We start from the raw sequence: 27249 nt of genomic DNA, 5'->3' as shown, positions 1-27249 counted from the left end.
CCTTTAACCCCACCTTTTCTCAGAATAGCTAGCATAAATTTGTCATCCATTCTTCCTTTTACTATACCTAAATGTCTTGCTTTGAGAATTGGGTCTGGTTGATTGAGCCAGTAAGAAGTAATTCCCTTGATTTCCACATCTCCCTAGAATTTTTATAGCCTCCTCCTCCATCCTTCCCTGTACTGAAGAGGCCTACCTCTTCCTTCTTTGGTCAGTTCCTTCAAATGTGCCCTCCCTCTCTCATATCAGTATGTACTTATATTCCATATCTTCAATCTTTTCTAGTTGTGCAAAGAAAAAATGTTAAGGCATCTAGAGCAAGTACTTTTTCATTTTCAATACTTTACCTTATCTATGCAAATCCTTGCTGAGTTGCTTAATACTTCTTCCTTTGCTTCACAGATTTCAAAACTACTTTGTAACTTTACCACTAAACATTTTCTCAGTCTGGGGGTGTGGTAAAGTACTTGCCTAGTGCTCGGGGTCTTGGGTTCTACTCCCAGTACCCAAAAACATTTTATTCTATAATTCACTATCTGATTCCTGTCCTTTTCATTCATCTACATGGAACTAAAGTACCTTGAGGGAACCTAACCAGACCTTACTGGATCCTCTATCACTTTTGTCATTCTTGAAATCCTCCTCTCCCTTGTTTAGCTTCATATCCTCTCTTACATTTCTCCTGACAATTCATTCTCAAAAGAGTTTTGTAGAGCTACCTTCCCTCTCTTCCATTATATTCCCTTGGAATTCCAATTTCTGCAATATGTCCCAATAAACATTTTCCCTTGACCTCACATATCTCATATCTTCATATCAGCAACTGCAACTTTTCTTTTCCCACTCTAGTGCCAGAACAAAATGTATCTTCATCATGATTTCCATAGGTGCTTCAATTTCTTCTCCCCACACACCTGATGCCAAACCAGCATTCTCTGTCTTCTTAGTATCTAGTCACCCACTCGAAAACCTGGAAGTCATTCTAAATTCTGCCGACTCTTTACCATCCACTTTCAATCATCAACTTACCCACCTAAAGTGCTTTTAAATTGCACCTCTCACCTCCACTACTAAAAAGAACCTATAAGGTTCTTGATCATTCCAATCTCATACCAACTCTTTAGAAACTCCTTCTATAACCTAGTCAGTTATCAAGTCACTGTTCTAAATCCCCACGTTACCATTCTTGCTCTACATGTTTATAAGCATGCACTGTAGATATCACAGGTTCCATTCCAAATCACCACAATGAAGTGAGTCACAAAGTTTACCTTTTCCCAGCATATATAAAAGTTATGATTACACTATACTATCGTCTATAAAATATGTAATAACATTATGTCTAAAAAAGTATGCACATATCTTTATTTAAAAATACTTTACTGGGGCTGGGGTTGTGGCTCAGCAGTACAGTGCTTGCCTAACACGTGTGATATAAAGTAAAATAAAATAAAATGTATTGTGTTTACCTACAACTAAAAAAATATTTAAAAAAATACTTTACAGGGCTGGAGAGGAGACGTAGCTCAGTTGGAGAGCACTTGCCCAGAATTCATGAGGTCCTAGGTCTGATGGCAAGCATCACGGGGGAAGACAAATTACTGCTTAAAAATGCTAACCACCATCTCAGTCTTTAGTGAGTTATACTCTTTTTGTGGGGGGAGGATCTCACCTTACCTTGAATGTAGATGACTACTGACTAACCTGCGTGGTATTTGCTGAAGGATAGGGTGACTCTGGCAGTTTCTTAAAATAAGAGAACAATAAAGTTTTGCCCCATTGACTGACTCTTCCTTTCACAAAAGACTTCTTTGTAGCATGTGATAATGTTCATTTTACCAACAGAACGTCTTTAAAAACTGGAGTCAGTCCTCAAATTCTGCTGCTGTATCAACTTACGTTTATATAAATTCTTTGTTGTCATATCAACAATGTTTTATAGCACCTTCACCTAGAGTAGATTCCACCCAAAGAAACCACTTTCTTTGCTTATCTATAAGGGCTATAGAGCAGATGTTGTGTTAGAACACTGAACACAACATTTTTCTCACCAGACATCTCTATCAGAGCTCTTCAGAGACAAGGTGCATTACCAATAAGCAGTATATTTTGAAAAAAATCTTTTTTTGTGAGGAGTAGGTCTCAACAGTGGGCTTAAAATAGTCAGTATACCAACTGTATCATCATCCAGGCCTTTTTGTTACATTCTAGAGCATAAGCAGAGTAGATTTAGTATAATTTTTAAGTACTCTAGGATTTTCAGAATGGTGAATGAGCACTGGCTTCAACTTCAAGTCACCAGCCACACTGAACCCTAATAAGAAGCAGACTTTCCTTTGTGGCTTTGAAGCCAGGCATTAGCTTTTCTCTAGCTTTAAATTCTAGACGGCATCTTCTTCCAATGTAAGGCTATAGCCTCTACATTGAAAAAAATCTGTTGTTCAGTTTAGCCACCTTCATATAATTATCTGTTATCTTCTGCAGTTTCTACATCAGCACCTGCTGTTTCAACTTGTACTTTCACGTTACAGAGATGGCTTCTTTAACTTCATGAACAAATCTCTGCTAGCTTCAATCTTCTCTTCTGTAGCTTCCGCACCTCTCTCAGCCTTGAATTGAAGATATATAGGACCTTGCTCTAGATTAGGCTTTGGTTTACAGCAGTGTTGCAGCTGGCTTTGATCTTTTCAGACCACTAAAAATTTTCCATATCAGGAATAAGTCTGTTTCACTTTCTTATTCTTACATTTACTTGAGTAACATTTTTTATTTCCTCTGAGAACTTTTCAGTTTACAACTTAGTCTAAAAGGCCAAGCTTTAACTTATCTCATTCAGCTTTCAACAGATCTTCTTCACTAAGCTTAATCCTTTTTTAGCTTCTGTTTTAAAGTGAGAGGAGTGTGACTCTTGCTCTCACTTGAACATCAAGAGGTCATCATAGGTTTATTAACTGGTCTACTTTTGATATTTTGTCACAAGGAATAGGGAGGTCCATAGAAAGAACAGAATATATATAAATGTTAGATGTGTCCTATCTCATATGCACCAAAACAATTAGAACAGTAAATCAAAGATCATTAATCACAGATCACCATAACAGATACCATATTAAAGTCTGAAATACAGTGAGAAATTTTCAAAATGTGACAAGAGAGACACACAGAGCACATGTTCCTGGGAAAATGGCAAAGACTTGTACAACACAGAGTGGCTACAAACCTTTAATTTATTAAAAATAGTTTGTATTGCAAAGTACAGTAAAACAAAGTATGCCTGTTTCTGTCTTTTTCTTTTTTTGGGTACAGGGATTGACTTCAGGGGACTCAACCACTAAGCCACATCCTCAGCCCTATTTTGTATTTTATTTAGAGACAGGGTCTGTCTCACTGAGTTGCTCAGCCCCTCACTGTTGCTGAGGCTGGCTTTGAACTTGTGATGCTCCTGCCTGAGCCTCCTGAGCCGCTGGGATTACAGGCATGCACCACCATACCTGGTGTATGCCTGTTTTCTATCTTGATAAAAATCTGAATTCAACAAGAACAGAGACCTGTTTCCTTACTCACTGCTCAATTCTGTGCTTGGATCAGGAAAGCTGTACTAAAACTCTGAATGAATTTTTCAGTGAACTGGGCTTGTTGCCCCAATTGAACTCCCATCATCACACTGCATTAATAAAAAGGAAGCATCTAAAATATACACAATTCAATGGCTTCCCCCCACTTAAGTTCCAGTTCTATAGGATAACACTGGGGATTATGTATCTGCTTCCATCCATCTTTAAAGTATGGTAATGCTGAAATGCAACACTGTATTCAAACATGCTTAAAATGAACATTTTCTCTATGTGCTTATATACACTATTTGACAAAATGTCTCAATATCCTTTCTCTCCATCCTTCACCTGCCTGACAAAATTCTGCCTACCTTTTAAAATCTCGTTAGTTATCACATCCCCTCTCCCATGCATATATCAAAGGATAAAAAGCCATTATAATTATTTGTTTTCATATTTTACTTCCTCATAAAATACTAAACTCTTGATTTTCTATCTTTGGTATATATGTCAGAAACATAAATAGGAGAGAAATAGGTGTGATCAAAACTTCATAAGAAGGAAATTCATAACAAATTAAAAGCCTGCCTACCCTACATAGTCACTCAAACTCTCATTTCACACAACACTGCGACACAGTAACAACATAATGATGTGTAACACTTACACAGCACATATAAGTATTTAGGGACCAAGATTTATCATAAACATTTTGCATGCATTAAATCATTTAATCCTTTTACCAACAATACTACAAGAAAATATTACTATCCACCTATTCATTTTACAGAGAAAACAAAAGCAGAGTCATAAAAACTGTTGCATTTTTTTTCTTTTTCAATACACCTTAAGGATACCATAGTTATATCACCAAGAAAAAAAAAAAAAATCAGTTTTGCTAACATAACCTACCCTTTAAAAAATTAAAGGTTCAGAGTAAAAGGTCAAGTGTTAAAGGCAGTTTCATTATTTCTACTCTTTCTCAATCCAAGTAAAATAAAAAATTTTAAAGATACTTATGATTAGTCAGTGAAATTACCTTTCTCTTTCTCCCCCTTCTGGCAGCTTTTGGAGTGGTTATATCAATTGCTTTAGTCACATCCTTAAAAAGACAAAGCAAATAAAACTGAATAAATCAGGACAAGGCTAAAAGAAACTTTCTTAAACTTAAGCCGCAAACACGTTTCTGCAAAAGAACTAAAGAAGTTTGTTTTACTTTTCTGACCTTTGATATTATAAACATTAAAAGTCTTGCTGGTACATCAGAAGTTTGTCTATTTAAATTATAAAGCCACTTTTTCTATAGAATTCTGGATATTAGGGCTATGAATTTTAAAGTGGCTTAAACTTTGGAGGTCATCTAACAATCATTTCATGAAGTCTAGAAGGGCTAAATGAGTATTCCCAATCACAGAAGTGTAAATCAACATAAGTTTTAAAGAATTCAGCTTAATGTTTTTTCCGTACATCCCTCCATCCCACAATCTTCTGCTTTAGAAAAATATTCCTGGGGGCTGGGGCTGTAGCTCAGTGGTGGAGCATTTGCCTAGCATGTGTGAGGCACTGGATTCTATTCTCAGCACCACATAGAAATAAATAAAAATAAAGTCCTATCAAAAACTAAAAAAAGAGGAAAATTTTTATTTTTTTTTACTTAACACTCATCTACTTTATAGTTTTGCACTTGTGTTTTGCACATGAAAATAGCTTCAAATAAAAACATCTGTGCATCTTAAAGACAACAAACACTCTAAATAAATACTTACCATAGGAAATAAGCCTTAAAATGTTCTCATTCATTACTTTAAAGATTGCTTCCTACTTTGCCAGGTCAACTTGTTTTACAATTCTTTCTTGCTACAAAAATGGGGTTTAAGAGGGGCTGGGGTTGTGGCTCAGCGGTAGAGTGCTTGCCTAGCATGTGGGAGGCATTGGGTTTGATCCTTAGCACCACATAAAAATAAATAAATAAAAATGAAGGTATAGGGCTGGGGATGTGGCTCAAGCGGTAGCGCGCTCGACTAGCATGCGTGCGGCCCAGGTTCGATCCTCAGCACCACATACCAACAAAGATGTTGTGTCCGCCGAGAACTAAAAAATAAATATTAAAAATTCTCTCTCTCCCCCCCCCCTCACTCTCTTTAAAAAAAAAAAAAAAAAAAGATTTGTCTCTCTTCTAAGACTGGATTTAAAAAAAAAATGAAGGTATAAAAAAATGGGGTTTAAGAGTGTAAGAAAAATGAAAACATACCTCATTGCTGGCTTTTTCTTCATGATCAGTATCTTCCTTTGAAACACTAGTTTCTTTTTCTTCAATTTCAACATCAGATGATGTATTTGATTGTTTAGTTGATGCCTATGCAAAATAAACACTATTAACTTCACAAAACAAATTTTAACCTAAAAATTTTTTCTGTTCACAAAAAAATCAAGACTGTTTGCAATAAGGAAAAGTTACTGATTTGTGTTTCATAGGATACTTAATTTTAAAACTATTTCAAAGGCTACTATAGGTTGATCATTCCTAAAGAAAACCCCAAATCTACAACTTTTTGAATGATAATTCTTTTTGTTTTAAAAAGGGGAGGGGGCGGGGCATGCCAGGCATGGTGGTGCACGCGTGCAATCTCAGCTTCTTGGGAGGCTGAGGCAGGAGGATCACGAGTTCAAAACCAGCCTCAGCAACTTGGCGAGACCCTATCTCTAACTAAAATATAAAAAAGGGTTAGGGATGTGCTCAGTGGCTCTGAATTCAATCCCCAATAACAAAAATAAATATTTAAAATTTAAAACTTTCTGATAACATACAAAATTATTTGTTGTTGATGTTGTTTTAGGTACTGAGAACTGAACCCAGGGATACTTAACCACTGAGCACATCCCCAGTCCTTTTTATTTTTTTTATTTTTAAACAGAGTGTCACAAAGTTGTTGAGTCTTATTACGTTGCTAAAGCTGGCCTTGAACTTGCAATCCTCCTGTCTCAGCTTCCCAAATCAATAGGATTTGTGGGGTATGCACCTCCACCCCCAGCAGTTATTAACAAAATGATGTAAAATTTTTCTGAAATCTATTCATAACATTATAGAAAATTTTAAAATTCAAAATGGTCAATTTTATTTATATATATATATATCTGGACATTAGTTTTCCATAAGCCCTGTGCCACGAGGGATGTGTCTGGGCCTAGGAACCAGAATGCATCAAATCAGCAGCAATCCTTTCAGTAGACAAAATGTTATTTGATTTCATTCATATAACCTCCCCAAAAGTCTCAATGCAAAACAGAAAATTACAGATCTATCTGATGAAAACTACCTGCAGACTGAGTAGATAGAAACAAAGGATAGAATAAACTAGGTGGACAAATGGAGGATAAAAAAGACGAGAAAGGTGCATTCACAAGAGAGATTATCTAAGAGAAATTACAAAACATTTCATAAAGGGCTGGGTTGTGGCTCAGTGGTAGAGCACTTGCCTTGCATGTGTGAGGAACTGGGTTCGATCCTCAGCACCACATAAAAACAAATAAATCAAATAAGATATAAAAAAATTCCACAAGACAATCAATTTTGTCTGTTTGGACAAGTGTACTCCCATTACACAGTCAATGTAATTATGATGGGATGGATGATTATATAACCATTCAACAAACATTTAGTGAATTATCTATTCTTCCCACAATAACAGTGCTGATGCATATGACACGATTCCTTTATTCATAGATCTAGTAAAATAATCTGTGGCAGTTACAAACAACTATAGAAGCAATTATGATATGCTATGATGAGTACCATGACAAATAAGTACTAGGTGGTAATGAAGGCACAAAAGAACATCTAATGCAGCCTTGAAACATCAATGATTTAGATACACCAAACAGAACACATGGCAAGTTCTCAAAGTTAAAAAAAAAAAAAATTTATTCATGTTCTTCCCACTTTTTGGTACTTTAGGCCTTAATAAAAGGAACTAGAGTAAAGAATCACCTCAATGTTTTCACAAGATCTCCTCTTACAGCTCTCTAGTCCTGGTTTGTGCTGAGCACAGGGGTGCACACCTGTAATCCCAGCAATTTGGGAGGTTAAGGGAGGAGAATTGTAAGTTCATGGTTACCCTCAGCAACTTAATGAGGTACTAAGCAATTTAGCTAGACCTGTCTTAAAATAAAAAATGAAAATTTATGGGGCTGGGGATGTGGCTCAAGCGGTAGCGCGCTCGCCTGGCATGCGTGCAGCCCAGGTTCAATCCTCAGCACCACATACAAACAAAGATGTGTGTCCGCCGAAAACTAAAAAAAAAAAAAATATTAAAAATTCTCTCTCATAAATAAATAAATAAAAATTTGTCATAGATAAATTAACTCTGGACAATAATATAGAAAAGGAGGCATAAGGCTGCTCTTCTAGACATCAATAATTTGCATTTTGCTCTAAGTCACACATTTAACCCACAGAGGTTCATATTCTGATATAATTCTGTGGATTTAAAAATTAAAGAAAATAAGAAAATTCAAGCACACACTAAATTTAAAATCCCAAAATTTAAAATCCCAAATTTAAGAGTACAAATGGTGTAGTTAGTGTGCACCTAGTTAAATAACCTCAAAATATACACAAGAAAACCTGACAGAATTAAAATGAAAAATGAACAAATCAATCATGGTAAGGCGATGAGAACACTCATTCTTTAGCAGATGATGAAATAGGCAAAAAAAAAAAAAAAAAAAAGCACAAATGGCATTAATTTCAACAACGTATTAAATAAACTCTCAATCAGGAGTTAACTGATGATTTCTCAGTTTTCTGAGATCTCTTTAGCCATGCAACTAAAATTTTCAAAAATTCATTACACATTAAAAATCAAGGTTCAGCCTCATAAATAAGAACAATTTAACCTAAAATCCACAAGGCTTTTAAATTAGTATTTATTTTCCCACAGGCAGGACTGTGGTTATTTCCCAAGATTGAATAAAAACTAAATTTTATGTAATATGACTCACCTGTTGACTTGAAAATTTCACTTTTGGATTGTTATCTATTTCCCATAAACCTTCATTAAAACCTTTTCGTTTATTTGGTTTGCCATATTTCTCCTTATTTTCTGAGTAGGGAAATATATCCTTTGGTCCTAAAAACGCACTGAAACAAAAGGGGAGAATATGAATGCACGGCAATCTCAATTAAATATTATTAAATAGCACTATCCTATGATGTACTTTAAATGTGTTAATTAAAACAAACAATGATCATTTTAAATCCTAATGATTTCATTCTATTAATTTAGGACAATATCACCAAGGTATGAGAAGGCTCTGATGAAGTGTTATTACAATTTAAAGTTCTTTAGGTTCTTTTTGCTTACAGAACAATTAAATGGTCCCTGATATAATTATAAAGGCTTTTTTAAAATTTTTTTGTAATGTAGAAGAGGAATGAACCCAGGGCCTCACTGATTCTAGGTAAATGCTCTACCACTGGGCTATACTCCCAGCCCCCAAGTACTTAAATTCAATAAAAACCTTCTAGATCCATAATCCTAAGAGGAAAAAAAAGAGAGACCGCAGAAGTTGTGCAAAAATGCAAATGCACTTACCACCACTGAACTATACACTTAAAAATGGTTAGAACATAACACTAATTTATATTTCAAAATAACTAGAAGAGATTTCAAACTGTCTCATCAAAAAAATACTATCTGAGGAGATAGGTGATGAATATGCTATGTACCAATTTAACTCACTACATATATATGCATATATTCACACATGTATATACAGACATTGAGATATTCACATATATCTCAAATATTTATAACTCCAACTTTCACACTTTATCCCATAAACATGCACAATTGTGTTAACAGAAAAATGGTTAAAACAGTAAATTCTGTTATTTTTTATAAGAGAAAAACACAAACCCATGCTGGGCATTGTGGCACATGCCTGGAAGCCCAGCAACTTGGAAGGCTGAGGCAGGAGGATCAAAAGTTCAAAGGCTATCTCAGAAATTCAGTGAGGCCCTAAAGCAATTTAGCAAGACACCATCTCAAAATTATAAACAAACAGGGCTGAGGATGTTGCTCAGTGGTTAAGGACCTCTTGGTTCAATTTCCAGTACAAAAAAATTGAAAGAAAAACACAAGCACACACAAAAAAAGACACAACACCATTCATCAAACCTTTAACTGCATTCCAAATATAATTTCATTTCAACAAAATCTGGTACAGCACCTAATTTGTGAACACTGAATTCTAATGAACTAATGCTCCTATAGGATATACAAGGTGTGATTCCTACAGTCACAACATTTTCATAATCCTGTCCATACATAACCAGTTTAAAAATACTTTACAAAACATACTGCTGGTTCACTAACACTGAATTCACAGCCAACAACTTATAGAAAATGTGCTTTCTCCATAAGGTAAATCATAACCTTAAGAACTTAAGAACACTAAAAAGAATTTTAGCACTATGTTTCAGGACTAGTTAAAACACACACACACACACACACATACACAGAGCACAGAAATGCAAAAGCTTATGATGCTATGTAGACTGTAAAAACAATACTTATTAAAATAAATAAATTGGGACTACAAATAAATTCTAATGAGTAGACAAATTCACAAATACATAATCCATAGATAACAAGCACCAATTGGTTCTGTGTATTCAGATACCTTCTCCAAGACAGACCCCTTATGTGTCCCTTTCCTATATAAATTCTTTAGAAAGTGTCAATTCTAAGCCAGGCACAGTGATCCATGCCTATAATCCAACTACTTGGGGGGCTGAGCCAGGAGAACTAGTACCCAGATCAAAGTCCCAGTACAAAAAAAAAAAAAAAAAAAAAAAAGCCTGTCACTTCTATGAAGGTAGACATTATGTATGAGTTATTTTCACTACAATGGACCTGTACTTGGGCTTTTTGTTTTTTCTGCAATGCTAGGAATTGAATCCAGGGCTTCATGCATTGCTAGGCAAGCTCTCTACTGTTGAGCTACACCCACAGCCCTTTTTATTTTGAAATAGGATCTTGCTGAGTTGACCAAGCTGTCCTTTTATTTTTAACCTGTGATCCTCCTGCCTCAGCCTTCAAGTTGCTGGAATTATAGCCATGCACCCACTGCACCAAGTTTTCTATATGTGCCTTCCAAAACAGGACAATGAAATTGACTCTAATTTCCTCTAAAATGTACTAAAACTTAAAATTATTGTAATTAGATATATATATCACAAATTTTCTACCTGCTGAAATCCTGTAAGAATTAAAGACCTAATGAATACTTACAGGAATACTTTGTAAGATTTTTTTTTTTAAATATTTATTTTTTAGTTATCGGTGGACACAATATCTTTGTTTGTATGTGGTGCTGAGGATCGAACCCGGGCCACACGCATGCCAGGCGAGCGCGCTACCGCTTGAGCCACATCCCCAGCCCCTTTGTAAGATTTTTAAATTAAAATTTCCATTAAAAAGAGACTTAGAGGGCTGGGGTTGTGGCTCAGTGTGTAGAGCACTTGCCTAGCATGCATGAGGCACTGGGCTCAATCCTCTGCACCACATAGAAACAAACTAAATAAACAAAATAAAGGTAATTTAAAAAGAGAAAGAAACTTAGAACTCTAAATATAATTAGGGCACATAAAAGCTTTACTGTGCAACACACCTAGTACAAAATCAATTTTAAATTCAAAGTAAGTTAGTTGAACTGCCACAAAAATTTATTTCCAGTTGAAACAAGCTAGTTCAACAAATTTTCCCTCTTGAAACTTCAAAAGACAATGGTAAAGGAAGTAATTTAAAGGTATAGACTCATAAGATCATATGAGATAAAAACTTTGGAAGCTGAAAGAGAAAAACTGGATCTTAGCCAACAATGTAGATAAAAAGGTCCAACAATATCCTCATTTATAGTTCCAAATCAACATAAAAACTGCTGGCATGAGGAACTACAAGAAGTAAAGGGAATCTTGAAAAATACTTATTACAGGGCTGGGAATATAGCTCAGTTGGTAGACTGCTTGCTTCCCTCGTATGCACAAGGCCCTAGGTTCAATCCTCAGCCCCACACACACCAAAAAAAAAAAAAAAAAAAAAAAGTTTAAAATTCTCAAACATGAGTGTTTTTAGGTAAGACTCTAAATCTAAAAGCCACAGAAAAAAGAAGACTGATCTACCACAATGATATTCATGTGTAAAAGGGTTTAAAATAAATATTTTTTACATGCATTATCCACCTTCATCTCAAAGCAGCAGGTACTAGGTATTAAACCCAGGGCCTTGCACATACTAGGTAATTGTTCTACCACTCAGCTACATCCCAGCCCTTTTTAATTTTATTTCAAGACAGGTCTCACTAAGCTGCCCAGGCTGGCCTTGAACAAGCAATCCTGCGTCAGCCTCTGGCCTCCCAAGTGGCAAGAAGTAAAAATAGGCCATCTACTTTATATGACAGTGAGAGGTCAAAAAATAAGCACTCTAGATAATCAATAGGAAAAATTATAATTGTTCCATGATCTTTAAAAATTATCATGACACTAAATACTATTACTGACAAGTCAGAAACATGTAAAGAAATGAAATAGTAAGCCCAATATTATTTAGTACATTGTAACTGAAAATATTAGGAACACTGAGATTAAAGAGTGCCATTTTTTGTTGTTGTTTAAAAAAAAAATCAAGAGTAATTTGAGAGGCTGGGGATGTGGCTCAAGCGGTAGCGCGCTCGACCGGCATGCGTGTGGCCCGGGTTCGATCCTCCAGCACCACATACAAAGATGTTGTGTACGCCAATAACTAATAAATAAATAAATATTTTTTTAAAAAAATTCTCTCTCTCTCACTCTCTAAAAAAAAAAAAGAGTAATTTGAACAGTGCTTTTTTTGATAACTTCTATGGAATATATTTTCTATACTCATACTCCTTTGTTAAGTTTAGATCATCTTCCAACATTTTATTCTTCAACACTGTGAATTATCTTTAATGTTTTTGTTGGTGCCACATCCTCTAGGACATCTTCATACTTTCTAACCACTTTCCTCATTTACGTTGATAAATTTGTTTTCATTACTTCACTCAAGTTCCTGGGACAGGACATTTAATGTTTCTCCAAATGTGCACATCAACACTCATAAGGTTAGCTACTTATTCTATAACTCTACCTATTCAATTCAAATTAACTTCCAGCATTATTACTGTACTTCATCTTTGCTGGCCAATTCTCTTGTTTCTTTATTTTGGTAAAAGTCACTTGGGTCTATTGTTGGAAACAATGGCCAACTACATACTTGCAGTCTGTATGTTTTGAGAAACAAATACACAAGGACCAATCACCAAGAAACTAGGAAAGTGACACGGTACACATCTGTGATTTATATCTTAACTTGTGGGTTGAAAAAGCTAGTAGCAAATTTTGTAGTTTATACCATGGTGTTTAGGGACAGGTATTACTTAACTAAGCCACAGTAAATAAAATTCATACGTACTACAACTATGCAAAGCTAAATAAAGATGACTTATATTCTTCACTCTTTATGATTTACCTTTAAAGTTCTCTTTTATAGACAATATTTTGACTCCTGCTTTGTGACTGCATTATATTATTATTTTTATCTCTAAATTAAATAAAAGGGCAGGGGAAACAGCTCATTACAGAGCACCCCTAGATTCAATTCCCAGTACCACCACACACACACACACACACACAAAAAAAAAAAAAAAAAAAAAAAAAACAGACTTATCTAGGCTGTTTATTAATGCAATTTGAAAGTCTACTAACTAAAAAAATTCTTCACTTGCTCCTCCTCCCAGATTCTGATATTACTGTTATACTTTCCATTATTTTGCTACTCATGATATTCAAATAAGTCATACATAAATTCACTTTTTTTAATACCTTTATTTTATTTATTTTTATGTGGTGCTGAGGAATGAACCCAGAGCCTTACACTCGCGAGGCAAGCACTGCACAGCTGAGCCACAACTTTAGCCCCCATCAATTCACTTAAATAAAAAACTAGGGATTGAACCTAGGAAAACCTAACGAGTTACGTATCACCAACCCTTTTAAGACAGTGTCTTACCAACTTACTGAGGCCATTCTCAAATTAGTCCTTGCCTCAGCCTCTGCAGTACCTGGAATGACAAGCATGCACCAACCACATCTGGCTAAATTCACATATTTTAATACATCAAAAATTAAATAATATAGTCCAAAGGAGAAAGTCTGTACAAGTTTAGAAGTTTTTGATGCTTAACATCTCTAGTAATCAGGAAAACAGAAATCAATACCACAATGAGATAGCATCTCATACCCAATACAATGGATATAATAAAAAAGAAAATGTGGCTGAGGATGTCTCAGTGACAGAGCACTTGTCTAGCAAAGACATAGTCCTGGGAGACATCCCAAACACCACAATAAATGGTAAATGAAAAATAAATAAATGGGGCTGGGGGTGTGGCTCAAGGGGTAGCGCGCTCGCCTGGCATGCGTGCGGCCCGGGTTCGATTCTCAGCACCACATACAAACAAAGATGTTGTGTCCGCCGAGAACTAAAAAATAAATATTAAAATTCTCTCTCTCTCTTTCTCTCTCTCCCTCTCTCACTCTCTTTAAATAAATAAATAAATATAAAGACAATGTGGGGAAATTAGAATCCTCATACACAGCTGACTTGGAAACATTCTGGCAATTCTAAATTCTAAATTCTAAAGTCAGCATTTGACCCAGGAATTCTACTCTTCAAGAAATAAAAACAACAGGGGCTGGGGATGTGGCTCAAGCGGTAGCGGCGCTCGCCTGGCATGCGTGTGGCCCGGGTTCGATCCTCAGCACCACATACAAACAAAGATGTTGTATCCGCCGAGAACTAAAAAATAAATATTAAAAATTCTCTAAAAAAAAAAAAAAGAAATAAAAACATATGTTCATACAAAAACTAGTATACAAGAGCTGGAGATGTACTTGCCTAGCATGCTACAGGTCTGGATTTAATCCCCTGCATGGGAAGAAGGAAAAGAAATCTTGTATACTAAGTTCACAGCAACATTATTCATAATAGCCAAATGTAGAAAAACTCAAGTCTGTCAAATGATGAATAAGTACAGTACAGTATGATAGATCGATAACAACGGGCAGTATTATTCGGCAATAAAAAGAAATGGGGGCTGGGGTTGTAGCTCAGTGGTAGAGCAATTGCCCAGCACATGTGAGGCACTGGGGTTTGACTTTCACCTCCACCTAAAAAACAGATAAAATGAAGTCATTGTGAACATCTACAATAAAAATATTTTTTAAAAAAAGATATAGAAGCATTACCACATGCTACTTCATGAATATGGAAACATTATGCTAAGTGTAAAAAGGTAATCTATAACAACCACATGTTATATGGTTTCCTTTATATGAACTGCCTCAAATAGCAAAGTAATTTGGTCATTGCATAGGCTAAGGCAAGGAGGAATGGGAAGAAATGGTTAAGTAACTGCTAATGAGTTTCTTTTAGACTAGGCTAATGCCTCCACTACTTTCTGGATATACTAATATCTACTGAATTATACACTTTATATAGGCGAATTATATGGGCAATGAATTCTACCTGTTTAAAATTTTTTTTTTTTTTTAAATAAATTTGGCCAAGCAGGGCTGGGGTTGTGGCTCAGCGGTGGAGCACTCACTCACCAAGCACATAAGAGGCCCTGGGTTCAATCCTCAGCATCACTTAAAAATAAATCAATAAAGGTATTGTGTCAAACTACAACTAAAAAATAAATATTTTAAAAAATATTTTAAAAATTAAAATATATTTTGAAAAATTAAAAATAAATAAATAAATAAATTTGGCCAGGCAGAGTGGTGTGTCTGTAATCCCAGCAACTAGGGAGGCTGAAGCAGGAGGATCACAAGTTAAAGCCAGTGTTTGCAACTAAAGAGACTGTCTCAAAAAATAAAAAAAAAAAAAAAAAAAAAGAGGATGGAGATGAAACTCACTGGGTAAAGTGTCCTTGGGCTCACCCCCTAGTACCACTAAATAATATAGATTTAACAAAAAAATCTTTTTTTTTTCAGAGAATGTCGTATCTTATCAAAAGAAACAAGCAATTCACAATTTTACCAATCACATATAACCACTTTTTTCAGTCCATTTATTTGAATATAAAAATATGTAATTTCAATGATACATACTTTTAGATGAAATGAATATCTTTTCATATCAACAATGAACATTATTTCACTGAATGGCTAATCCAGAATTGGTCTATTGTTGGATGATTTTTTTCTGTCAAAATTTTTATTACAGAATAATGCTGCTATAATAAACATATTAATCAATCTTAGCACACATCTTCATAATCAATTCTAAGAACAATTGGGTCAAAGAATATTCTCAAGACTGACCACCTAATAAGACTCAAAAACAAGGTGGATGAAGAAGAGAATCCTTTCTGGGCATATAATCCCACAGGATTGGTGAACAGGGCCTAAATTAGCTTTAAGAAAGCACTACTGGGGCTGGGGATGTGGCTCAAGTGGTAGCGCGCTCGCCTGGAATGCGTGCAGCCTGGGTTCGATCCTCAACACCACATACTAACAAAGATGTTGTGTCTGCAGATAACTGAAAAATAAATATTAAAAACTTCTCTCTCTCTTTTAAAAAAAAAGAAAAGAAAGCACTACTGGTTTCCAAAGGATACCAGGCATGGCTGTCAACTCCAATTCACTCTATAACATATTTCATTTTAAAAGACATTGAAAAAAATGACATAAGCAAAATAAAAGGATGTAACTACATAAAATACCTAATATTGAAAAACTAAGAGCTAGTCCAAAACTAAGAGCAAGCCCAACGAAAAAAATCATAAGAACATTAATAGCTTTAGGAAATGTTTCTTAAAAACAGGAATAAAAGCACATGCCTATAATCCTAGTGACTTGGGAGACTGAGGCAGAAGGATCTCAAGTTGGAGGTCAGCCTCCACAACTTAGTGAGACCCTATATCAAATAAAAAATAAAAAGGGCTGGGGATTTAGCCTGGTAGAGTACTGCTAGGTTCAATATCCAATACCATACACACACACACACAAAAGAAAGAAAGAAAAAGGGGAAAAAAGGAATAAAAATTATTTATTCCATTACAGAGAATTTTTAGGGTCTTTTTAAATTTTTAGCAAAGAAAATATACACATTAATTCAAGCGGCAAATTTCAGAGCTAAAAGAAAACTTAAGTATCCCCAAATCCTTATTCCAAAGATTAGGAAATTGAAGTCTGGCTTACACAGGCATGGTCACCTAGCTGTTGAACACGAGTGTCTCAACTCTGTAAGGTGATCATTAAAAAGGTTTCAGAGTTTCCACTGTTTACTGTAATATACTCTTTGAAGCATTTCCTAATAAAATATTGATGCCACACCCCTCAACATGTGAATTAAAAACCTCAAATACAATGTCAAACTTGTAAGAATTGAGGCTAATTAAAAAAAAAAACTAAAAACTTAGCAAATCATTTATTGAGTAGAACAATAATTCTGAAACAATCTAAATCCTACAAGTATGGTTCTCACATGGCACACTCCTCAAGGCCCTAAGTGTGTATGTCCTGATTTTTATAAGAATTTAAATACACAGAAAAGCAGTTATGTCTCTGAGCCGTAATCCTCATAAAAGCTGTTGTTGAACACCTAGAACCCTTCCTTTAAAGTAAACAAAATGGGAAGATCTGGGTTAAAGACTAAAATATCAAAACTTGTTTAACTTTGCCATATTACTAAACAGTTTTTTTTAACATATTGATTGTAATTTGCTGCTTCATTTCTCCACTATTCAAATCACAAACTATAAAACATACTGTATGTTTCATAAGGTTTTATATAATAGCATGCATTATTTTATAATGAAAAATTATTCGTTAGACAATTGAATATGCATCTGCTGGTATAACAGAGATGAATAAAACAGTTTATTTCATTACTTGGTGTGAGGCATGAGAGAATCTACACAAGTCCAACACCAGCACATACAGCTTTGGTGGTAATACAGAGTTGTATAAAACTAGTGTGGAATAAAAATCCTATTCCATGATTCATTCTTTTATTACCTGTGCCTGTGACCTGACCAATACCTCCCTCTTGATCTTCACTTATAAAACTATAAATCAGGCAGGTTTTAAAACAACCTATGGTATATATTTTTAAAGTTCCTAAAGCTGAGCATACAACTTCTTTGTAATAAGGCAATTAAGAGCAGTAATACTGGAGATAAAAGCAGCAAAATGCCATTTTATTTAAGTTTTCCAGACTTTCTGAGAAACAACTAGGTTAGGGTATTCCCTTAATTAGCAGAAGCAATCAGTCAGCAAAACTCAAATTCACCAGCATTTCAAACAATTTAATAACAGACAATTTAATAACTGGAGTACAGTAGCAGCCTTGGAAAAATATGCAATGTTACCAATAATTTATAAATTCCTTCAAGTACCTTTTCCAAGATGACATGCTTGTCAAAGCTATACAATTTCTAATTAATGACTGACATTGTTTTAGTGTTTACCATATGCCAAACACTATTCTAGGCATTTTCATGTAATATCTTGTTAGTACCCCAAAATTATGAGGTAGGTTATTATTATTCCCATTTCACAAACTAGGAAGTAAAAAACCAAAGGTAAGTAACCTGCCTGAGGTCATACAACAGGTAAATAGCAGAGAGACTTCTAAACTAAGTTTAGAAGTTGTATTAAACATTTTGTATTAGTAAATGGAAGGCAAATTCATAATAACAAATGACTCTAAGAGCATCAAATTTTCAATCCTCAGATAATTATTCAACAGCTATTACGTAGAAGGCCCTTAAATAAGTGATTACAAAACAGACAAGGTCCCTGCTATTTCAGCTTTTCACTTGTGGGTGAAGAGAAAAAAAAAATCATTTTAAGTCTTCACTACATTGGAGAAAATAAACATAAAAAGGAGATACTGAGCTTAGATCTAGATGACTTTAAATATCCAACCACATAATATTTCTAGAAAAGGATAAACAAGTAAAAAGAACCTGAGGAAAGATGAGACATTATTTGTAAAACAGAAAAAAAGCAATGAAAAATGTGACAAGCTGGAGAGGTAAACATGAACTAATTCATATAGGGTCTCATAAACAGTATTCGTAAACAGTTTCTTAGGTTTGGTTTTCTTGTACTGGGCACTGAACCCAGGGCCTCCCACATGCTGGACAAGCCTGAGCTACATTTCCAGCCCTTTTCATTTTATTTTTGAGAAGTGGGTTTTGCTAAGTTGCCCAGACTGGCCTTCAAGTTTCAATACTTCTGCCTCAGTCTCCTAAGTAGCTGTAATTACAGGCATGTGCTCCCAAGTTTGTGGAAACGTTTATGGTAATGTTAATAGGGAATCATTGAAGGTTTTTGGACAGGGAAAGCACACAACCTGATTGGCATATGAAGTCACTTTGATTATATATTTAGAGTTGAAAATGAGACCAACATAGGATAAGGACAATAATTACAGGAATTGTGAGATGGACTTTAGTTGTTATCAGAGGAACCACAGAGCAGGCAGATCAAGATGCATTTTGAAGGAAAGATACAATAATAACAAGATTTGCTGACTGACTAGATGTGGGGAGGAAAGGCAAAGACTGTAATAAGGAATCAAGGATAACACCAAGACTTTGGCTCTAGTATCAGAAAGAATTGGATTCATATCAGAACCATCTACTAAGATTCAGTTTTAAATGTTCAATCTGTGATACCTAGTAGACAATCACAGTTAGCATACATAAGGGATCACTAATATTCAAAACTTAGCCAGGCATAGTGGTACACACCGATAAGGAATGATAGCTGCTTGGAAGGATGAGGCAGAAGGATCACCAAATATGAAGCCAGCACAGGCAACTTTGCAAGACCCTATCTCAAAATCTAAAAAGGCTGGGGGTGTTAGTTCAGTAGTAGATCACTTGCCTACTACATGTGAGACCCTGGGGTTCAATCCCCAGTACTGCAAAAAGAAAACAAACAAAAAAACTTTACTACTGGACAAATTAACTATAAATAACATCAAATGAGATGTAAAATTGGATGGCTTACAGGTTAGGGAAAGAATGCAGTCACAAAAGGATCCTTGTTCTAAATTCACAATAAAATCTTCATCTATATATTAGTTATAAGTTAGTAATCTTCCAAACAGTGCTATTTCTTTTGTTCTTCCTGTCCCATCTAACTCCTGGTTGTCAGAATAAACTTCCATTTACACAAAGTCCAAACTGAAAAAGGTTCAAATACATAACTACCCTCCCAGGACTATTAGAGATCTAGTTCCTAAAAACTAAAGTACAAAAAAAATGTTGTTACCACACCAACAGGTATATGGCAGCACTGCCTTTCCAAAGATAGATGATATATTTGTGAGAACACTAAGGACCAAAACACTATAAAGCATTGTGTAAAATTTTAATTCTTTGAATATATTTCTTGAATTTTATTTTCTTCATACACCATCTTAGTTATCTGTTCAATAATGCACAATAAATTAGTTGATGTAGTATGTTTTGATTTAAAATAAATATTTGGCTGGGAATATAGCTTAGTGGTATAGCACTTGCCTAGCATGTAGGAAGCACTGAGTTCCACCCCCAGCACTGCAAAAATATAAAGTAAAATCCTCATTTTTAAACACTGGGGAAAGAATGCTCATTCCTCTTCAGAATTTAAAATAATAACCTAGGGCTGGGGTATACTTGTAAAGTAAAGTGCCTGCCTAACAAGGGGTATAGGTGTGTTGCTCAATGGTAGAACATTTGGCCAGCATGTGCAAGGCCCTGAGTTCAATCCCCAGCACAAGAAAAAAGTAACTAACATGTATAGGGCCCTGAGGTTCAATATGGGGTGGGGAAAGACCACTTAAGAATGGGCCAGGCAGTGGTGCACACCTATAGTCCCAGGAACTTGGGAGATTGAGACAGGAGGATTGCAAATTCAAGGCCAGCCTCAGCAACTTACTAAGGCCCTAAGCAACTCAGCAAGACCCTATCTAAAAATTAAAAAGCACTGGGGATGTAGCTAAGGGATAAAGCGCCCCTGGGTTTAAAATAAAAATGTATTAAGTGTTTTATGAAAATTAACAATACATATATCATAAAATCTTTTAAAATCAGAAAAACTACTACTGTGCACAGTGGCACATACCTGTAATCCCAGCAGACAGGAGGATCAAGAGTTCAAAGCCAGCCTCAGCAACGGTGAGGTACTTAGCAACTCAGTGAGACCCTGTCTCTAAATAAAACACAAAATAGGACTGGGGATGTGTCTCAGTGGTCAAGTGCCCTTGAATTCAATCCCTGGTATCAAATAAATAGATAAACAAATAAAATCAGAAAATCTGAAATAAGGAATTTTAAACTTACAAAACTGAAAAATTCTAAAGAATATCTGCTCAAATTAATGTTTTCAAACTTCATACACATCAAAAATCATCTGGAAGGCTTGTTAAAACAGACTTTCAGGCTCCTCACCTCACAAACTGATTCAGTATATCAGGGATGGGGCATTCAGAACTTTCCTTTTTTAACTAAAAATCCATGATTCTGGCATTGCTAGACCTAGCATGAAGCATACTTTGCAAACCCCTACACTAATACAAAGTATACAATTTTTCAAAGATTCCTTTCCCCCCAGGCTTGAAACTACGCATCTATCATATCAGCTACTCAGGAGGCTGAGGCAGGAGGATCACAAATTTGAGGGCAACCTGAGCAACTTAACAAGACCCTGTCTCAAAATTAAAAAGGTTAGGAATGTAGTTCAGTGGCAGAGTGTCTCCAGATTCAATCCAGGACCATGTACACATACACAAGAATCCTTTCCCTATTAATTTTGCTTAGGTTTCCATGGTGGAACATGCCTGTAAACCAGAGGCTTGGGAAGTGAGGCAAGAGGATCATGAGTTCAAAGCCAGCCTCACCAACTTAGAAAGGCCCCAAGCAACTTAGGAAGACCCTGTCTCAAAATAGGGATGGGGGAAGGACACAGGATGTGGCTCAATGGCTGAGCACCTCTAGGTTCAATCCCTAGTACCCCCTCCCCCCAAAAAAGAGTTTAAAACTGTATTATATGTACATACACACATATTTTTTTTCTTCTTTTTTAATACAATATGTCTGAATGTAACTCATATTAAATACAGTAAAGGCCAATCCAACTCTAGATCTAAAATTACATTTGAAACAAACTAATTATGTGATATTGTATAATACCATTAACATGAAATGTCTGTAAATGGCAAATCTATACAGATTGGAGACTGTAGTAAGTAAGGACTGGGAAGAAGGGGATGAAGTGATCATTAATGGGTAAAAGAATAATTACACTAAAATCTATCAAAATATATTAAAATCAATTGAATTACACACTATAAACTCAGTGGTATATAAATCACATCTCAATAAAGCTGTTAAAGAAATTATGTGGAAGTATATACAACAGCTGAACAACATAACCAAATATTGCCATTGTAGTTACTCTTAGAAATATATAATTATAATCACAGTATCAACAGTTTTATTTCTCATCTCAGACACACAATTCTATTCTACAAAAAAAATTATTTCAAGTCCCAAAGATTATATAGTATTTGTAAAGCAATTAAATTATAGGCACATGAGAATATAACCTTTGGGAATTAATGTGATGGGCCCCAGACAATGCCATGTACCTACAATTAACAGTTCAACTTTCGGCTGCATTTTTCTTAAAGCCTAAAACAGGGTATCAGGTAGTACTTGTACAAAAGACATTTTACTAAATAGGCCTACTAAAGACCTTGTTAAAACTTCCCTTACATTATTTTCATCTGTCACTCATCCATGTGATTGCTGAGAAAACACTTTGCTTTTTTAATTAAGAAAACATCTATTCCAATAAAAATCAAACCTATAGTGTCTACTTTAAAAATAAGAGGAGCGCTGGGATTGTGGCTCAGAGGTAGATGGCTTGTTCGATCCTCAGTACCACGTAAAAAAAAAGGCATTGTGTTGTGTCCATTTACACCAAATAAATAAATAAATAAATAAATAAATAAATAAATGTATGTTTCTTTTAAAAAAATAAGAGAAAATTTCCAGAACCATCAAAAAAAGAGAGACTCAAAGACATTTTTCAAATCTCAATGATTTTAATCAAAGTTTTCTATTTTTTTATTATCTTCCCATTGAATCTCTACTTGCTCTTCATTTTATGTCACATGAACCACAACATTAAGTATTATTTGCCTCTATGCTAACAGGACTTACGTCTCATGAGTTCCAAAAAAGAAAATGGGTAGCTTATTTGTAGGTGGCTTTACAGCTCCATCAGGAACTTCATCTACCTAAAAGAAATATTTGAAAAATTAAAATATTTTCAATCATACATACCAGAAAAAACTAAGAATAAGACATTCAAAACAGATAAAAAATGGACTCATTATCAAAAGCCCATAATCCTATATCTCCAGTTTTGAAACCCAAGAAGTTCTAAAACACAAGATTTTTCAAAACCTCATGTGGTAGCAAAACCTGGACTGACACTGAGGTTAATTCAGTCATTGCTAGTATTTCTGTTGTTTCTCTGCAGAAACATATTGTGTTAGATTATTATGTGCTATCCCAGACCCTACCAGCAGGAAAAAGTGGCATAGGTTTCAACTTCCTAAAATTGTCGAATTATTAAGCATATTTGGATCTAAGCTTTTCATATAAAGTATCTGAACCTATTCCACAATCCTAAACAATATTTCTGTAGGAAAGCTACACAAAAAAACACAGTAATGTAAAGGAAAAAATTGGCCTGGGGTATAGCTCACTAGTACAGTGCTTGCTCAGCATGCATAAGAACACAAGAATTCGGGCTGGAGTTGTGGCTCAGTGGTAGAGCACTTGCCTTAGCAAGTATGAGGCACTGGATTCGATCCTCAGCACCACATATAAATAAATAAATAAAAGGTCTATTGACAGCTAAAAAATATTAAAAAAAAAAAAAAAAAAAGAACACAAGAATTCAATTCCCAGCACTGCAAAAAATATACAAATAAGGGCTGGGATTATAATATAGTTCAGTTGGTAGAGTGTTTGCCTCACATACACAAGGCCCTGGGTTCAATCCCCAACACACCCCCCCCCAAAAAAAAAAAAGAGAGAGAGAGACAGACATTGCCAGGAGCAGTGGCCCACGCCTATAATCCCAGCAGCTCAGGAGTCAGCAATGAGTGCTCCTAAATTCAATCCCCAATACTCTCACCCCAAAAAAGACATTAACAAAAGTTTAAAGCAGTATTTCCCAAAGTATGAAACACATATTATGAAAAGATCCTCCATCTACATGGTTGAATCAGATGGGGTTATTTATTCCTTTTTCAGTTCTCTTTCAACCCTTTTAATCAAGGAAAACAGCATTAGATGGTATTTGTTATATCTAACATTTCTGTAATATTTTACTCTCCTTTATTCCCTGTATTCAAACTAGAAAGAATTTAATAAATTCTGGTATCTAGAAAGAATTTAATAAATTTCTATTTCAAAAGCAATTTGATTGGGATTGGGGTTGTGGCTCAGCAGTACAGCACTCGCCTAGCACATGCGAGGCTCTGGGTTCAATCCTCAGCATCACATAAAAATAAATAAATAAAGGTATTGTATCCAACTACAATCAAAAAAAGATTTTTTTTAAAAAAAGCCATTTAATGGGCTGGGGTTGTGGCTCAGTGGTAGAGTGCTCACCTAGCAAGCATGAAGCACTGTCAATCCTCAGTACCATGTAAAAAATAAATATATTTTTTTTAAAAAAGCAATTTAATTAAAAAAAAAAATCAGCTGACTGTTAAGGGTGCTGACTCTGTAAGCATTACACCATAGAAGGCCAGACCATAAATGTGACTGCACTGGAAGATTTCAGACACCAATAAAGTTATTACCATCCAGCACCACTACCTGTCACTTCAACCTGTCATTTCAACTTTGTGGGAAGGCCCTAAGAATTAAAAAAATCCTTAAGCCTTTAAAATAAAGAATATTTTCTGTCAATTTAGTTCATATATTTCTTTCTGCTATTACATAGCTTTAGGAGTCTTTTCAAATGCTTATTATTAGCACAGACTGAGCTTAACAAATGTTAGGCAAATTTTTTTTAAATTGATTAAAAAAAAAAAAACTAGTTAAGGATTACAAGAATATGTAAGACTTAGAAGTAATCCAGTTTGGAATGTATATGTAGACAGAAAATGTTAAACCCAAAATGGGAACAAGATGTATTACCTTTACAACTGAAAACTTCAATACTCTGTAAAACAAAGATTTACAATTTCTAAGACTAAACACAGAATATGTCAAAACTAAATTTAGCTGCTTCCAAGGGGGGAAATGACAAAAAATTCCCATTGCAATCCAAATAAACTCATTAAAAGCAAGACTTGTTAAAGAAGGAAAATACTCTGGCCCTCCTAAAGCTACTTTATTTTTACTTTTAATAGCACTAACTCTTAGTCACCTAACATATTGAAGGGTGTGGGGAGGATGATGTGGGAGTAGAAAATTTTTTAAGAATTTCCACTTGGCTTCTCACTAGTGTGGCTTTGGAATCTGAATATGGATGTATCAGATGCCCTCAGATTTTTATAACTCAAAAATAAAGATGCCTTGAAAAAAAAAAAAAAAAGTACCCTGGAGGGACCTTAAACCTGTTCAGGTCCCTAGGCATTATTTAAATACTAAATATAGTGCTTTTTAAGTGCATGATTATGTAGCTAAGGACTGGTGGGGTTTTTAAAAATTCCAGTTTAAGGCCACTGCCCTCAAGAAGCTTACAATATATTTGAAGTCAAAACATACACAAAGTAAGAATTAAAAGATTTTCCTAAAGGAAACAGATTAGAATGCCAAATATTAGAAAAGGGTTATGATTAAAGATGTTCAAGTGAAACTCCACTGAAAAAGGAGACATGATAAAACTAACAAAAAAAAAAAAAAAAAAAAAAAAAAGCTTTGAAAGGAAATATGTTAAATAGAGTCTATAAAATAGCTGGAGAGGAAAAAAGAAATCAAGAAACTATACTTGGATGGCACTCTCAGTTGCTCCCTCCATGATTCTGTTATCTAATGGGTATCTCTGCACATTCCTCTTTCCAGCTGACATAACTAGAACTATAGGATTTAATTATTTTTGAGGCAAATTGGGAGTAAATGGTTTAAAAAAAACAATAATTACAACTTTAGAATATCTTAAAAAGATCTTGAGCTTACTCTAATGTATCTCAACATTCTTTAGGTTGTATCTATATGGGTCTTAAAAACTGGGTCCCCTGAAAATCTAACAAAAGGTAAATGGAGCTTAGGTATTTCACACAGTTTCAATTCCTAAGTGTCACAAAACATCCTGGTCCTTGGAGATCACTCTATACCAGCAGATGTGATCCCAGAATCTGGTCCACTCCTCCTTTTGTCCATAGGAAACAAAAAAGTAAAATAACTTCTCAAGGTCATAAGGTAAACAACATAAATAAAAACGTGGAAACAAATTTTATGGACCTTCCTATTGACTAACTGAAAAATTTTCAAGAATATGCAGTCCTAAACACCTTTTTTTTAAAAAAACAAGCAAATCCAGAACGTTTCATCAACTCAACTCATGTATTTTTTTAAACCCTGCAAATTCAATTTAGTCAAATATACACTTCTGACATTCAAGAGTTTGTAATTCGCATAGGTTCCATTGATATTTTGTATTTTATTTAAAATTTAGTAAACGTCATGTTTCACTAGTTTTTAAACATAAATTTATTCTGGGTAATTTCACCTACAGTGGAACATTAACTGGCATGTCATCTAAATATTTCCTATAAGAACACCTGTCAATGACTGTCAAAAACAAGCCATAGGGAAATAAATGAGTATGTAAGAAAACTTAAATTTTTACAATTACATGGGAGATTACCGGGCAAAAGCGAAAATGAGAAATTACAAACGAGATAAAGAAAATCCAGGGACAGAAAGGACACAGGAAAAAAATAATAGAAATGGCAGGAAGAAGGCCTCTGAGAATGAAGGCAGCACCGCTAAACGCGAAGGCTACAAAACACTTACTCGAGCTGGCCAATGAGGATAACCTTTCATCTTGGCGAAGATGAGGTCTCCAGGTTTGAAATCGCGAGTCATGTCTCGGGGGGCGAGGCCTGGGGTCCCAAAACCAAGAGGAGATGCGGCGGTGCGCGCGGCAGAGAGATGCGGGAGCGCGGATGAGCCCAGGCTCCCTCGCCGGCGGGCGGGGGAGGATGCCTCGGGGTGTCCCGACGGGCCTGCGAGGGACAGCAGGGAGGATGGTTAAAGCGAAGAAACCCGAAGGGAGGGGCCGCAGAGGGAGGGGGAGGGGCAGGGACGGCAATGGTGGGGGTGGGAGAGTAAGAGGAGGGCCGCCTCCCGCTCCTCCCGGAGAGCGCGGCCTCCGCAGCTACCCCTCCAGGCTGGAGCAGGTCCCTAGCCTGAAAGACGCCACCACCTGAGGCAGGGATGCTGCCCTACCCCAGATTCACTCCTCCCGCCCCATCTTTTCCAGGGCTTTTTCCACGGGCTCAAGCACCCAAAAGGGAGGCGGATACAGTGACGAGAAAGATGGATTAAGGCGGACATTTCCCTTCCATCCACGCAC

General features: G+C 35.5%; 1 protein-coding gene across 6 annotated transcripts in view; it reads right to left on the bottom strand.

The window, feature by feature from the left end:
- The window catches only part of PSIP1 (PC4 and SRSF1 interacting protein 1), a 48320-nt gene that overhangs the window by 20750 nt on the left and 321 nt on the right, over nucleotides 1–27249 (bottom strand). For all 6 annotated transcript variants that reach the window (XM_081278624.1, XM_081278625.1, XM_081278623.1 and 3 more), the window contains exons 2-6: nucleotides 26688–26899; nucleotides 22866–22942; nucleotides 8556–8694; nucleotides 5806–5910; nucleotides 4594–4656 (exon numbers count right to left, since the gene is read on the bottom strand). In XM_081278624.1, the coding sequence (XP_081134750.1) occupies nucleotides 4594–4656; nucleotides 5806–5910; nucleotides 8556–8694; nucleotides 22866–22942; nucleotides 26688–26759 (456 nt within the window). In that variant the 5' untranslated portion in view covers nucleotides 26760–26899. The remainder of the gene's footprint in view (nucleotides 1–4593; nucleotides 4657–5805; nucleotides 5911–8555; nucleotides 8695–22865; nucleotides 22943–26687; nucleotides 26900–27249) is intronic.

Source organism: Spermophilus citellus (genome assembly GCF_964194105.1).
Source record: "Spermophilus citellus genome assembly, chromosome: 2".
In the NCBI taxonomy this organism is placed as follows: domain Eukaryota; kingdom Metazoa; phylum Chordata; class Mammalia; order Rodentia; family Sciuridae; genus Spermophilus; species Spermophilus citellus.
Note: the sequence above shows the minus strand (reverse complement) of the source record. Positions and strands in the feature narration are given on the sequence as shown.